The 15909-nt window shown below is 35.8% G+C and overlaps 1 protein-coding gene across 2 annotated transcripts in view; it reads left to right on the forward strand.

Moving 5' to 3' along the window:
* Positions 1 to 3857: 3857 nt before the first annotated feature.
* LOC124298306 (nocturnin) overlaps positions 3858 to 15909 on the forward strand; it is a 30643-nt gene continuing 18591 nt past the window's right edge. Inside the window, exon 1 of one of the 2 annotated variants that reach the window (XM_046750146.1) lies at positions 3858 to 4668. In XM_046750146.1, coding sequence (XP_046606102.1) covers positions 4445 to 4668 — 224 coding nt within the window. In that variant the 5' untranslated portion in view covers positions 3858 to 4444. Of the gene's footprint in view, positions 4669 to 11519; positions 11876 to 15909 lie in introns of those variants that run through there. The other variant, XM_046750148.1, reaches the window with a different exon arrangement.

Genomic DNA, 15909 nt, shown 5'->3' on the forward strand with positions numbered 1-15909 from the left:
AGGTGCGATTGGACACAAACGAGCTGCTTGTTGGCAAATAATTTCCATTATAACGCGATACTCCTCCTGCCCGGAGGCTGTGAGCATGGGATCATCATGGGATCATGGTTCGAAGAACGAATAGCCTGCAGCGAGTTTATAAATATATACGATATCTAACAATACGTGAAAAAAAAACATAGGTACGATTATTTCCTCTTCACGTCTCTTTCACCTATTATTATTTTGTTCCTTTTAAAAATGCGTTGTACCACGATCTGCATTACTTCAAATTTTGTTACGAAAAATTCCGGCCAAATACCCATTTCCATTTTTATTTCTTCATTCATTTTTGCGGTCGCGTTATTAGTTATTTTCTCAATTCATTTTATTTTTATTTTTGATTTTTTTTTTAAATAGATTACGGATTCTTAGAAATAATGTACTGTGTAAAAACGATGAGATTTTTTTCCAGACATTACGGATATAAATTGGATTCAATATTTCGTGTATAGAATTGCACGCTGATTAAACAAAGTTCAGTCAATTTCATTTCAAATATTTATCACACACTCGCTAACCAGAAACGTAAAAATCATGTCTCTAAATGTGTTACCATCACAGATCTAAAAAGTTCAAAAATATTCTCAGAAAGTATCTTACCCATTTTATTATAAGTCAAAGTTTAACGCAAAGCGCGTCCGTCGAATTCACGTTATTTATTTATTTTTAAACATTTTTTCTAGCGAATCACTTGAAATTTTCAGTATCATAAAAATGTTTAAATTAACATTCATACTTTTTCCTACACTCCGCAGGAGGGGAAAACAAATTGTTGCCTAAGGTCAGATTTGTTATTTTTCAAAGTTTTTTTCTCCGGTGAACGTGTCTGAATGCATGCCTGCAGGTTACTTCGGATGATATATTCCGCGGTAAAGGTATAATGAAAACTTCTTACGTGGCGATAATTTCATGTAATTTTATCGACTTCGTGTGCACGTATCAACGCATAAACGTCGTTATATGGTAAGCTAAGCAAATTGCCTTATTCGTTCTTCCATTTGTTTTGTTTATCAGTTTTTCTTCAGTCTAAAAATATAATTGAATATGATTGTATCAATATGTTTATATCGCTTCTTTAAATCGAGTTGAAACAAACGATCGTATTTATTATTCGAAATAAAATTAGCACAGCTTACGTGGACACTGTGCCTCAGCTAAATGTTTATTTCGTCAAACTCTGCGAATAAGTGAGATTACAATTGAGTTTACCGATTAGAATCAAACGACGATAAGTCGATTTGTTTATTTCTCACCGTCTGTAGCGAATGAAATTTCACCACGCGTGAAACGGATAAGTTTCTGCATTGCTTGAGACGAAGTGAAAAATTGTTGTTTGTACAATGCGGTTGCTCCGATGATAAATGATAAGAATAAAAGAAGAGACGCGAAATCGTTTGTCACCACAATGACACTGTAACATTTCGACAAATCCGAAATCGCATGAGTTTCATCCGCAGTATATGTACGCACGAATGAGCCATACGTGCCTTTCATCAGGCTGGATTCTGCAATATGGTACTAGATACCTCTGTCACGTCTTGGTTCATCCTCTCAAGTGCAGACCAAAGTCAAGGGCAAGCATAAGCGAGGTGAAAAAGTAATTCACTTTATACGAACAGTCTAGACGATCTCTAACGGATGGACGTTGATGTTCTACATGCGTGTAATTTCTGAAGTCGGATTTAAAAACTTCGAAATGCCGGATCCGATATGGCGGACGAAAATTTTAAATCCAATCGAATCCGGAGTACAAAACTCTGTCCACGGGTTTTCGGGGCCGATAATTACGGATCTGAAATCAGAATCCAACCAGCGACCCTGAAAATCCCTGCGTAGATTTTCTTGACTGTGTTAGATCGAGTTTGAAATTTTTGTCCGCCATATTGGTTACGCCATTTTGAACATTTGAAATCTGATTTCAGATTCGTAATCAGTAACCATGAAAGACCACGCAATACTATCTTGTTATAAAAGTTGATAAACAATCGACAAAATAACGTCTGACTCAAAGGGTTAATAACGGTAATTCGAACGATTATGTACCGTGAAAAGGTCACCTTTTTATATTCCGAACATTTAGAAACCGTGTCTGGTATGTAACGCCCTGGAATTATGTACTAACAAACTAATACGAGGTTAAAAATAGCAGAGGTCATGGCCTGGAACGCCCTATATTCTTGCCAGCATCCGCAAACAGACATGTGTGTACAGCATGGGTTTATTGTATGCATAACGTGCCTGTACCAACTAATAATAACTGACCTTGTTTAATCGAGCATAATGAAAAGCGACAAAAGTTGTATGCATTCACGCATATATACACACAATGGTGGAAAAAAGACAATAAAAGAACGTAGTCCTAATCACTTTTGAAGGCAACTGTACGTCGGACGGAAGTTGTCGGAAGGGCGTCGCGACGCCTGAGGATATTCTGCAATTTAATACCAAATACACGGACACTCGAGTCGCAGTGTTGGTATTGTATAAAAAATCACATTTCTTACGGTTACCAGGAAAAACTCTACCACTTTCGGCATCGTTTTGAAAAATGTTTAAATATTTTTTGACTTGCAAGAAAATATTGTTTATCATATGCAACCATTTATTCCACGATCATATCGGTCAATGACAGGTAGATTTTCTCGTTATTGCATCGCGCGATCAAATTTTTCGTTTAATAAAGCACCCAACATCAATTCATTGTCGTTTAGCCATTTGAAATTAAACAATCTTACTCCCGCCATTGAGAGTCTTTTTTTTTAAAGTCAACACCTTGTTAGCTGCGTACCGTTTGGCATACGGTATAAATAATGTGGCGTCGCATTTAAACCTGTATGTATATATGCCATATTTTGTTTACATGTGAATTGCGCACGCGTGTGTGTAAATAATTCGGATTTACAATTAGACATTGTTTGCTTGGTTTGTTTTGCTGTTTTGTCACGTTTATACATGTACTTGTTTCAACGATACGCATTGTATGATAAGTCGTCGATTGGTCGAGCGATGAGTGAAAAAAGTTTAACAATTACCTTGTTAACTTGACATTTATTTGATTTTTGAGTTTCAATTGAGGTACATCTTGAAGTAAAAAAATTGAAATCTGTATGTTTGAAACAACCGTTGGCACGGTAAAAGGGTTTTTTCGCGTTGGCGAAAAGAGGATTGTTGGAAAAATTCTCGAGTTATAATTGAGAGGTGCGCGGTGCTTTTTTCGACCGTAATTACACGCCAAACACCGCGGTTAACGCTGATTTGATTCGTCTGTCGTCACGACATCGTAAATACGATCCGATTGTGCGCATAAAGCCGAGTCGCAATTACCGAGCTGATGTTCAATAATATTCGAGACGACGAGGCACGCGGTTTATTATACATGTGGATAAACAAACGCGTTAAATAGAGAATTACCATTTAATTATCCCCGTTCGTACCGTAATGCGGTTGTAATATACAGACAGTTGGATAATAATGGGAGGGTAAATATGATCGATCGTTAATTAATCGCCATTCCGTAGGCGTGAATAATAATTTGAACAAGGAATGAATAAGAAAAAAAGCCTAGACAAGGTGTACCAAAATATTATTCTCTGCTTGTCGATTAGTAAAAAATAACGGTGCTTGATCGCCGATTAAAACGATGAGCAAACCTGTGAATGAAAATTTATAATAAACGACGAAAAACGACGATAATTTATCACCTCCGGGTCGGTGTAAATTGGACTACACGCTAATTAGATTATCCGCATTTCGAGTATAAACACGGTCCCGAGGATTCGGCTTGCCTTCAGTTGAGCGTTGGATCTGCAACCGGATTCCGGCGAGCAAAATAACGATCCTCTTTTTCTTGTTCCTCTTCTTACTCTTATTCTTCGTCTGTTGATTATAATCGTTATTCTCATCGTTAATTACTCGCGTTTTCGGCGTACGAAAATCCGGCGTGGGGATAACCGATCGGTTCGACTCGTTACTCCCGAGTAAAACGAGACACGCCGGGTCGTTGCCGATCATGGAGAGGCGAGCGAGCGTATAAAGTTGAAGAGAGTGACCGCCGGCATAATACCGGATGGCCTGGAGCAATCGCTGACGTGCCTTTATCTTCACGGCGCTATTTCCGTCCGGAGAACCTGCCGAGATAGTCAGTCGATCCTGAATCTCCGACCGACCACCACCACCACCACCAACAGCAGCAGCAGCAGCAGCAGCATCGCGATCAGTAATCGGTACGAAATTACTCAAGAGACCGGAACTGAGCTTTTACGGTGGCTAATAACGTCGTTGGCGGTGAAACGATCAACGCGTGGTGAACAAAAGCACCGAAACGAGTCAAAGCTCCGCGCAGGGTATCATCTTTTCACCGAAATATTGCCTCGAGAGTTAAAAAGACAACTGCGGCCGTTAAATGGAAACCAAATTGACCATGGCCACGGAAGAAACACGCCAAGTGGCACCGAACTTGGCAAAGATTCGCGAGTCTTTGGCTCTCGCCGAGACTTTGGCCAGAGCTTCGCTCATGACATCGCCGGCTGCCAAGAGGCGGTTGGCTGCGAGAAGCATCGAGATGGGAGAATACGGATCGTCCGGAGAATACGTACCGCCCAAGGCGCTGCTCCTTTACTTAGTCAGGTAAAAGCACTTTTATTTTCCTCGTTGTTGCGTCGCTGTTGGGATCGGAATTAAAAGGGTCTTTAAAAGATGATCCTCGAACACGTCGATTTAGCAATCGTGACACTTGACGCCGCGATGTATGTCAAAATTCAACACCCGACGTCGAGAAGAGAGGAGGAAGAAGAAAACGTCGATCGTGACGACGACGTCTAAAAGTCACGTTTATGGTACCACGTAAATATCCGACCTTTCGTCGATATTCACTGATTGATGTGCCTACTCGGCTGTTCAATCAGGTTCGTTTGTCATCAAGTACACCTAATATCTTCATCACGACACCATCGAAATGGCACTGTTAATACATGTTATTACAGCTTGATCGGTTGATTAATCGGTTCTGAACGTTTGGTGGTTGGTTTTTGTTGATTTGTAACCGTTGGAAGTCGTGCAGCGAGCACTTGTCCCGTAATCGCATCCTTCAAGGTGTGCTTTGCAAAGTTATCGTCGAACCTTATTACAGAGTCGAATGTTCGTTATTACACCTACGCCAGACCTTGATAACTCAGCCTTCTCCGTCACCTGCGTCACCGTCGTCATCGTCATCTTTCTTTCTTTCTCACGAATGTACTTTGCTTAAATACATTACCTACTCATTACGCGACGGTAAAGTTAAAGCTGACACTTTCCAGATTTCAGTAATCGAGGACGTGTGTTTACAACAAGCATGGACAGTTATACGTATACCGCGTTTACACGTTAAGGATAAGAGCAACAAACGGTATATTTTGTCGGCCATGATTAATTCCGAATAAGTTGCAAAACTCATTAACATCCTCGATACCGGAGTGTATCAACCTGTTGTTTGCATAGACTTAAATTTGTGGGACAACCGTTCGGCTCGTTGTTGTTTGACCCAACTTTTTCTATTTACCCATCGAAATGATTTCGTTCCGATCGTTAACAGCGGCAAATGATCTACAAAACATTGCGCGGTTTCTGGCACGAGCTGAGGACATTATTTGATACCGACAGGCGATTTCTTTTTTGGAAAAAAAATGAAAATTACTCGTTTGTTGCGCGACGATGAACTGTTGTTTTTTTCACTGTCTCGAACAGACGGTTTCACGTGTGTGGAAAAAATAATTAACGTTTTCCATTTCTTTTTTTAAAATTGTTTTCCTTCTAATACATCGCAGCTACTGACATTATGTAACTTTAAAATTCGTTGCGAATGTGATGTTGGTTTTGCCAAAAAAAAAAGAAAATACTGTTTCATTAGCATACACGGGTTATAAGTGATTGTCAACTTATATGTCGTATTTTCGACGTCTGATACTTGTTTTTCAAATTTTACCTTCCGAACGTTTGCGAATATGAGATAAAGTGTTAAAAGTTGACACGATATTCCTGAATCTATTTTTAACATTCTTTTTTTCATGCTTCTCGGTTGTTTCAATATTTTGACTGTGTTGTGTTTTATTGTAAGACCAAAAAAAAAAAGAAGAAAAATCAATCTTTTCACCGAAAAGCTGATAGCAATTGTAATTGTAAGTGTTAAGTAAGAGCGCCGTGACAAAAGAAGATATGTACGATTAAACGAATGATCTGCATCGGGAATTTTATCGATAAACAATTATCGACGAATCGATTGACTTTGCCTGAAACAAGGGATAATTAATTATTAAATAGTCGCATGGCGTGATCGGGAATGTGAATCAACTCCCGGAAACAATTGTCTAATGAACGCGAAGTGGTTTTTGCTGTAGTATTGTTTATATTTCTCCAGTAGTCGTTACCGTTAAAGGTATTCCACAACTATTTATTTACACAACAGCAGACCAGGATCCGGGAAAATCACGTTGGATAATTCTCACTAATCAAGCTCCTGTACCACGACTTGATTATTAATTAACCTCTCGTTAATTTGTTAAACGTGACTTGAAACACGTAGACTTGAGTCACTGATCGGTGACGAGTGTTTATTTTCTTCCGTTACGTTCTTTCTCGACTTTGTTTTCAGTTGTGAAAAAAACTTTGATTAGGTCGGAAAAAAAAAAGATCCTGTACATTCTGTATGGTGGAAAATCGCAAATTATTTTTTTCTGAAACACCCTAGTAAATATAGTTATAAATTATAATGTGTATTTGATTTCTTCTTGATTTTGGAAAATATTATTTTTGAATATCAACAGCGTTATGGGGTCAATGTAATTATTATTCAACTACAGCGTAACTTGTTTACAAATCCGTTGCCAATCGGACGCGTCATGAGAATAACTTATAATATTGAAATATTGAAATTTCTGTTACATGCCACCATTTTGACGTGCGCCAATAATTCTCAATAATTAGGAATACTTGTATTTTCTCACCGTACAAATCCATAGAAAGTATTTGAATATTGTGTACAAGAGAGCAAAGGAAAATGACGTGCATTAAATTTATACAGTTTCTTAAAGTTGCATTTTGCGACTTTTAACCCCTTACATCAAATGGAGAATTAACTCAAGCTTTAAAATTTTTACCAAATTTTGCGATTTTAAAAAGATTTATTAGCCTTATAAGATTTAGCGCCGCATAGTCTTGTATATTATGCATGTAATTTCTGCAGATGAAGGTCTAAGGTTCGAACATTAATCAAATGGTATTCACAGTGGTTTGAAAATTTTCCAGGATATTGTTATTATTTCCATGCAAATGAAACTTTATTATACTCGTCGTTTCGCTACTTCTTTGCCCCCCACTCTCTCTTTACAACAAAGTATAAAACTTGGCAAAAATTCATTAACAACGATATAAATCTCGTACGTTTTGTGAATTTTCGACTGTCTGATATCAGAATTAATTATAAAAAAATAAATAAATAAGTAAAACGTAAAATCGACACGTCAAGAGAAAAAGTAAAGTTATGCATCGATATTTCAGATTATACAATAACATCAGGAATCTTCCAAAGGCTTGTATTAATCGATGTTGAACGATGTTCAATAAATCATTCTTAAAATGGCAAGAAAAAAAGAAGGGAAAAAACAAAGTCAGCTGGGGTTATACGATAAAAAGTGCGTGCGTCTATAGACGTAATAATTACTTGATATATTTTTAACCTGCGATAATTTGCCGTAACGTTTTTTTAAGTATGTAACGTGTGATAAAATATGCTGATTCACGAGTTGTTGGAGGTGAAAAATGAACCGGAGAATCGGTACAAATCGCGATTATTATCGTTAGCCAGTAACGATGATATTACAAATCTAATATTCGTGAAATCTGTTGATTTTACAGTAAAATTATAAAATTAATTGGCGTATGAATTGTATCATTTTTAATAGGGAAAAATTTCACCATACGTATAAGAATTTAACATTTTCACGCAATTGCGTCACGTGTCATTAATTTTCAACAGCGTATGCAAAGTTATTTTCAAATATTTTGATTTTCGGTTATTTTTCTCCGAGCAAAATAGAAAAAAAAAACAGAATCAATTAAGTATGGATAAAATGTAAGTTCGTTTGCATACAGAGAGGAGATATTTATTCGTTTGGAGGATTGTTGTTTATTTAACTTTACCTTTTACGGTGATGTACGAGTGTTTTCTTATTTTTCAACAAATATTTCCATGCTAGTTGTGCAAAGCGTATTTTATTCAAAAAAATTTATTCAAATCAACTTACAAACACTTGAATCGAAGTGTTTCTTTTTTTTTTTTTTTTTCAACTATACTTCGTGCGATACCGTCGTTGTTTTGATCGCTGATTCGTAGATTACAAAAAACCATTGTGGTTTTTTTATTTGGTACTATTTGACTGATTCATCAGGCCAATAGCCTCGCTTTGCATAGCAAGTGGAAGTTTGCGTGCATTGTGATTCCGGTGTACAACCGAAAGACTTTTTAAATGGTCGTGGTAATATTTTGTCGAGTTATACAGGGTGGGACAAAAAAAAAAAAAAACACGGGGCTGATTTGAAACGTGAATAAAATCCGAACGTGTATATACAAGGCCCACCTTGTATATTATATAGAAATATTGGAATAGGTTGGCTCAATTCTTGAAAATAATTGATCAGTATATAAAAACCCAGTATGGTTGTCATTTATATTTATACTTATATTTATCTATCCGTTTACTAAGCATGTTGAAAAACTGGTTTAGGTCTGTTTTCTTATTTCCTCAGCAAGGTTTGTTTTTATTTTTATTTCGCTTTGAGAGAATATTACAAGGTCTTGTGATTACGATATTACGGTATGAAATCAATTAAAATAAACTCTGCAGTGACGAAGATGGCTTTATGAAATATTTCAAAATACGATCCGGGTATTTCACAGTAAAATTGTAAGTCCGAACGGTATTCTTTTGTACGTACAAGACACAAGGTATAATATCGACTTCAGAATAAGTTACTCTTTCTAACTTCCTGTTGAAAATGTATTATTTTTTCTTTATTTGTTTCGAATCGAAATCTATTTCGAAAGTCTTGTATCAAATTTGATATCCTGTCGAGATACGAAATTGTAGTTAACAAAACAAATCAACCACCCGTGACTTTAAATCAATTGTTAATAAACGCATTTGTGAAATATTCCTCTCGTAATTATTTCTTGAAAATGTTGTATTTTTCAGATCTCTTCTCGTGATTATTCGCGATTTTCTAAACCGTTGGTAATTTGTTGACGATCATGTTTGTAAGGAATGAATAAATTTCCATTTATTATTAAAATGACTCTGTTGTGTTGAGTAAGTCTCAATTTCATGTTGATCATTTGTTTCATTTTCAACCAGGTGCTCGTTAAGATTTTTATTTCTTTGAAAAAGAAGATAATTCTACGTTTTGAAAGCCAAGTGAATTTAAATTGAAAATTTCTCAACAGGTGTATTTAAATTTTTGAAAAAAACTAAGATGCAATTATCGCAAAGAATCCACTTTTTTGGAACAGCTAGCAGTGTATAAACAAACCTACATATTATTATGTTCAAAAATTTCTGCATTCAGCACACGTGTACTTAAAATTTTGGTGTTCTTTGGTGAAAATATTGATCTAATTGTTCGGCACCTTTATTACATATTGGCAAAAGCCAAATACAATCGAACAATATTTGCTTTAAATATACCGTAGCAGCACTACTCAGCATACCTAATATATAAAATTGATGTCAGCGACAGAAAGAAACCGTCCTGGGAAAAATTATACGGCTTACGAGTTCATTATACATATTTATTTATTACTTGAATAATTCGAGTACGTCATAGTTTGTATTAAAAAATTTCACGCAGAATGTAAATTTGTCTATTTGTTTGTCCAATTGGTCGAACTTGATCGTTAATTACTTACAACTTTATTTTACGGTTACAAATAAGGTTGACATTCGTTTCTTTGTTTCGCGAAAAAAGCTAACACAAAAAAAAAAAAAACAAAACCAAACAAGTAGTAATTTTGTAATATTGTACAACCAGTTATAGCAGTTAACCGTAATTTTTCGCCGTACGAATTCTTCAAAAGTTATACAGTTGTACACAATACAGGTTTACATATAATAATAACGATTATAAATGCTGGTACAGCTTCGCGAGGTGTTCTTCTGCCAACAATGATACGCTTAACAAAAAGCATTGCGAACTGCTGCGGTATTTTTAAAATCATGTATAAATATTATTCTCTGTCACTCGTTTGTGACGATGATGAAAATATCACACGAGTTTTTTTTTTGTCGTTCAATGTTTGAATCTTTCTTTTTTTCTTTTCTTACCCCTCTTCACACCTGGTGTCAAATAATTATAAATACATGAAACGTCTGCACGATAATATCGTTAAATTTTTTAACAGGATCGAAGTTTCGTATAAGAGTTGTAACATTTTGGCCGTGTTCGTAAATTGACTGCCAGTACTGAAAATTCCCTAGGACAGAGACAGAGCTGTCCATGAACTCGGCAGCGCAAATGAGATAAAAGATTGCTGACAGTACTGTCAGTCAATTTTCGAACACGGCCTTTATTAGAAAAAATAGTCAAAAAGCAGCGTTAAAAGTTCCCTAGGACAATGACAGAGCTAGTTTGAAACCCGGTAACGCAAAAGAGATGAAAGATTTTCGTCATAACTGGAAGCTAATTTCCGAACGCACACAATATCGTTATTCAGGGCCGAAAAATTTTACCCTAGATTTCGTAACGTAACCGTCGTGTGGTCCATGACGTCATAGAGCACGTACCAAAAATGCGACGAGAAATTGCGTCACCGACCTATACGCGAAACTTATCGGTCATGCACGTGCGATTATATACACGACTCTCCTTATGTATTGTAGTCCAGTTGTGTACGTATTACGTGTATAACCTTATACCTATAATGGAGGTACATAATGGGATGTTACTTATACAGAGAGACGTTATGAAGGAGGCAATGAATTACGACCCAGTTTCGTTGGCTCGCTATAATATACCTTACCTACCTACTTTTGCGCAACACGGTGCACGTTTAAACTCTTGTCGGTCTGTTTTTTTTTTCTTTTCTTATGTTTTTTTTTATTTCGTTCTTTCTTTCTTCTCGTGTTTTGAATTTACAACTCCTTTGCTTCTTCCGATTCGAAACGTGGGCGTGATTGCAAAACAATATGGCGTCGCGCTGGTCTATCAACTGATCGTTTTAGGTAATCAATTACGCCTTTATAGAGATACGAAAAATCTCGTGCAAGTTTTTGGATTTTCATTTCGTTACTCGAAGCTGGTTCGAAGTGAAATTTGTGCGAAAAATGAATTTTATCTTCGCATATGACCGGTAAGGCAGTCTTATACTTTTCTGCCACCAGATGGCGGTAAATTATTCTATACGGCTTATCGGCGGCGGCTCTGGCAAACGTTTTTAATGGTTTACCTCTACACGTAGCTGAAAAATATTGCACCCAACTTACCTTAAGGTTAAAAACTAGAAACGTTTGCAGGGATATCATTTGATATTCACGATCGGTGAAAATTTGTCACTCGAACGGTGCCACTTGATAGCCAGTCCGGTTCTAGACGAGGGCAGGTAGAAATTCTACAATTTGAGAACAACAGGCCAGCCGGCCCGAAGACTGTGAACTTCCGGGAGAGAATAAAAGCCTTTTTTTTTTACTCTTACTTTTCATCCGATTTACTCGTTCGACATGTCGTCGGCAACGAAAAGCTTACTCAGATGCAAATCAGCAATATCGTTCGCGCACAGGAAGTTTTCCAATCTTCTACTACAGCCAAGGTAAGAACCACTTTTCTAACCTAAAAAATTGCACGCCTTAAATTGGTTCTCTGCACGCAAACAGATAATTGGAAAAAATCGACTTAATACGAAATGTCGTCACTAGATACGACAAGTATGCATGACGATCACGAGGTAAATATAATTCTCCGACAGAAATAATTATTCACGGTAAGGAATTCATTTCAAATTGAAGTTAGTAACGATTCATGCTGTGGAAAAACCCTTATTTTACAATATTGGGACTGTTTGAGACACAGTAAAGCGTGATAAAACGAAATATACTCATATTTTGCAGTCCCAGTTACTTCATGATCATTGGAAAAATAAGAAAACAGTGATTTTTTTCGATATTTCGTTACAATAACTCTGTTAACTTGAACCTCGTGATTTTGCTCCGACATTGAATGCTACCATATATTAGCGAAGTGTAAGTTACAATTACCCGTTGTATGTACGTAGATCATGAACATACGTTATTTTCATCGCTATATATTTACGTCACGGATGTGGATTCGCGCAATTACCACAATGTACAAAGAAACAGATCAATGATCACGCGACATGTAAGTTAGGTAGTCAAACCGCAAGGAAAAAGGGAAAATGTATGTAAATTACGGAAATTTATTCCATGAGAGAGAGAGAGAGAAGCGGTTTTATTACAAGTCCTAGGGCATTGCAACCCTGTAAGGACTACGTAGCGAGAAAAAAAAGAGATAAATCATTAAAAAATAAATAAAAGAAATTATTAAAATAGATAAAGGTAATAGTAAAAACAAAGAATAGTTATCAAATAAAATAAATACAAAATTCGTTAAACTTGCCGCGGGAATCGAGTTCGGCAATGGAACCTGAATCATGTAAGAAAACTCCATATGAACAACTCTACTTTGTCTTAAATTACCGCTGCATTAACCGTTCCGAGTTAAAAGGATGAAATTTCACAATAAGCTGTATCAAATTCATTACCAGCACTTCGATTTAATCCCCGATTTCATTACACCGCGGTATAATATTTTTCCGTATCGCGACATTTGAAAGAAATGTGTATGATCGATGCCGATAAATATTATCCATAGAACGTAGAATAAATTAACATTTTAAAAACATTTAGAGATGCACGAGTCTGGCTGAAGCCGCATTCCCGGCATTATTAGAATTTTTCTATTACGTGCATCGTCGCTGTACTTGTTACATATGTATGCTGTATGTATTCGTACGCGTGCAAAGAAATATCAAGGTACGACATAGTTGAACAGTAATTGTTTCATCGGCTATACAATAAAATATCCGCTTGTATGCATATTACTTCTACAACATCGGCACGGTAATTCAAGGATACATTCATCTAGACATTCGAAATATTACAACAGAGGTCAGCAACCAGATTACAACCTTCCTACCGGATTACATACGTCGACATCGCAAGCAGCGTATTAATTAATTTGCAGTTCCGTATGCTGCACTATTTTCATTCACTATTTTTACACAATATTTAACTTAAAAAAACAATCTATTTATCTTCGATTTCTTTTGCACTCCATTTTTCGCACTGATCTTTTTTATTTACTCCTTTGTTTTTCGTTTTATTTAGGTACGTTATCATGTGTTATATGTCTATATATATATATATGTATATATATATATGCCATTAGCGACTCGGGTCATCTTACGTAATATTATCCCGACACGTGGATCTGTGCGGTTTTAGAATAGATTTAGCGAAATTAACGTGGCCATAGATAGATATAATACGCATGATGTTAAACCGATACGTGACATATCACAAGGTGAGAAAAGAGGGGGGAAAAAAGGAAAAAAATTGAGGAAAAAACACCACCAGATGGAAGATTATACTTTCACCGCCTGCATCGTGTTTTATATACATATATATATAGGTCATAGGTATGCATAGAAATGACGGAGTCGACTTCGCGAGATTCTCCGATGATCTATGAGAAACTGATATTACAGTGAGCTTTGTAGTGATGGCAGAAAATTAGGAGAAAGTAATTGTAACAACAGCAAGAACGACAGTTATTAACTGAATAATACATCGATGTAAATGTATACATTTTTTGTCTCTCTCTCTCTGTCATAAGTCGACAGAATTAATTTTCATATAACGTAGAAATAATTAAACTGAGAGTTGAATCAAGTATTATATATTATATATCTATTGAAAATATCGTTGAAAAGCGTATAAAGTAATTTTTGTAACGTGAAAGTCGAAATCGGGTAGAAAAATATGATTCCATGTCTGTAAAACGATGAAAGATTTAGTTGGTGAGACACGAAATGTAATTACATATAATATACTTATGATTATATTATATACCTGATCAAATTCCAGTCAACTGATTCAATTTTGATAACACCAAAAAAAAAAAAAATCTGACTGCGAGTGGTAAATTATTTTACGACGGTTTTAAAATATTTTTCAAATATACGAAATCTAAGTTAGACGTTTATGTGATGCCATCCGTAATCGACATCAAGTTACGTAAAATGTAATTGGATAATTTAATATAACGAGCTGATTATCGCTTGCAGATTAGTTTGGAAATATCACGATATCACAGCGGTATTTTACACATTAAAAAACAAAAATTATTTACCGTTAAATAATAATTTAAGGTCTACGTATAATGTATATAGTTGGCCTCTGACGCCTGCATGAAAAATACTTCGTGATTAGCATCAACTCTGGTACGGCTTCTCCCATGTATAATTAATCATTGATGTTGCTAATTGGAACACTGAGAAAAATTTCATTTGCAACAGTAACTAGAAAAATTCAGTAAAACCGGTATCGTTAAAAAAAAACTGTTTGAATATTGTTGGCATTACGAAAAACGAGGTACGCCCAACCATTTTGCGCTATCGTCGATCCTTTTTTGGTTATTGCAACGCAAAATCAGTTTCTGAGGTTTACTCTAGTTTTTTAGTTACACAAGGCTTTAAGTTCAATTCATTCTCACGAACCTTGAATGAACGGAACTGTGTTAGACCTCAAGATTAAATAACACAGAGTAAACCTGAACAGCATGATTTATGCAAAGTAGTAGCGAGATCTGAATGAGCGAGAAAGTTTTACTCCTGATCTGATTATCAGAGTAATTTTGTCGTTTTATGTAAAAAATTAATTTATTTCAAACTGCAAAATCACTCCAGCTGCTAAAAGCTATAGGAAATGATGTACGTGGGTTTTTCTATTTCGTTATTAAATCGTTTCAACATTACGAATTTTCCCGTGGTTCTTTTACGTGTTGCAAATGCTATTTAAGGTTAATCGCGTATATTTCCAACATTCTCATTATCACACCGTATTAATCATACAAAAATTCTCTCAACGACTGCATCGTTATCCCACTTTTTTGTAACTATCGTATTTAATTATGTCCCCGAGGATACGTAACGACGAATATAAATGATTCGTAATTGTTCTTATCAAGTGATAATCTCTGAGTAAGAAACGCGTTTCTCATGTGACAATAGCTAACCGATCTGATATAAAACATCCACGTTTAGCAACGATGAAAAGTCACGTGACGTTGAGGAATTAGGAAGTGAGCGGGATAAACGTAAAACAAACTCTTATAATTGTGTATAGAAATCGTGAGAAGAAGCAAATGAGAAAAAAAAAAAAAAAAAGTGTAATCGAAATTATCGAATCGTAGGTTGTAACTTTCGCATATAAGGATGAAGACATTTTTGCGGCGGAATTATTTTCGACTCGTGTTACAACATCCGTAGTAAGGTGAGAAGAAAATGGTAGCGGGAAGTAAAAAAAAAAAAAAAAAAAACTTCCGGAGTAGTATTAAAAAAATGCCACAAGTGGCACGTTTATTTTTATTTTATTTTTTTAATCAAATAGATCAACATCAAAAATTGTACGCGCGGCCGTATTTGATTCTCCGTTTAAACGAAGATAAAAAAAAAAAAGAAAAAAGTAACCACGCGTAAAGTAAACGTACGATTATACACGTGATGCGTACAGCGTAAAGTTTTAAGGGGTAAACAAAACGTCATAG

Source organism: Neodiprion virginianus, chromosome 2, assembly GCF_021901495.1.
Source record: "Neodiprion virginianus isolate iyNeoVirg1 chromosome 2, iyNeoVirg1.1, whole genome shotgun sequence".
NCBI classification, from domain to species: Eukaryota; Metazoa; Arthropoda; class Insecta; order Hymenoptera; family Diprionidae; genus Neodiprion; species Neodiprion virginianus.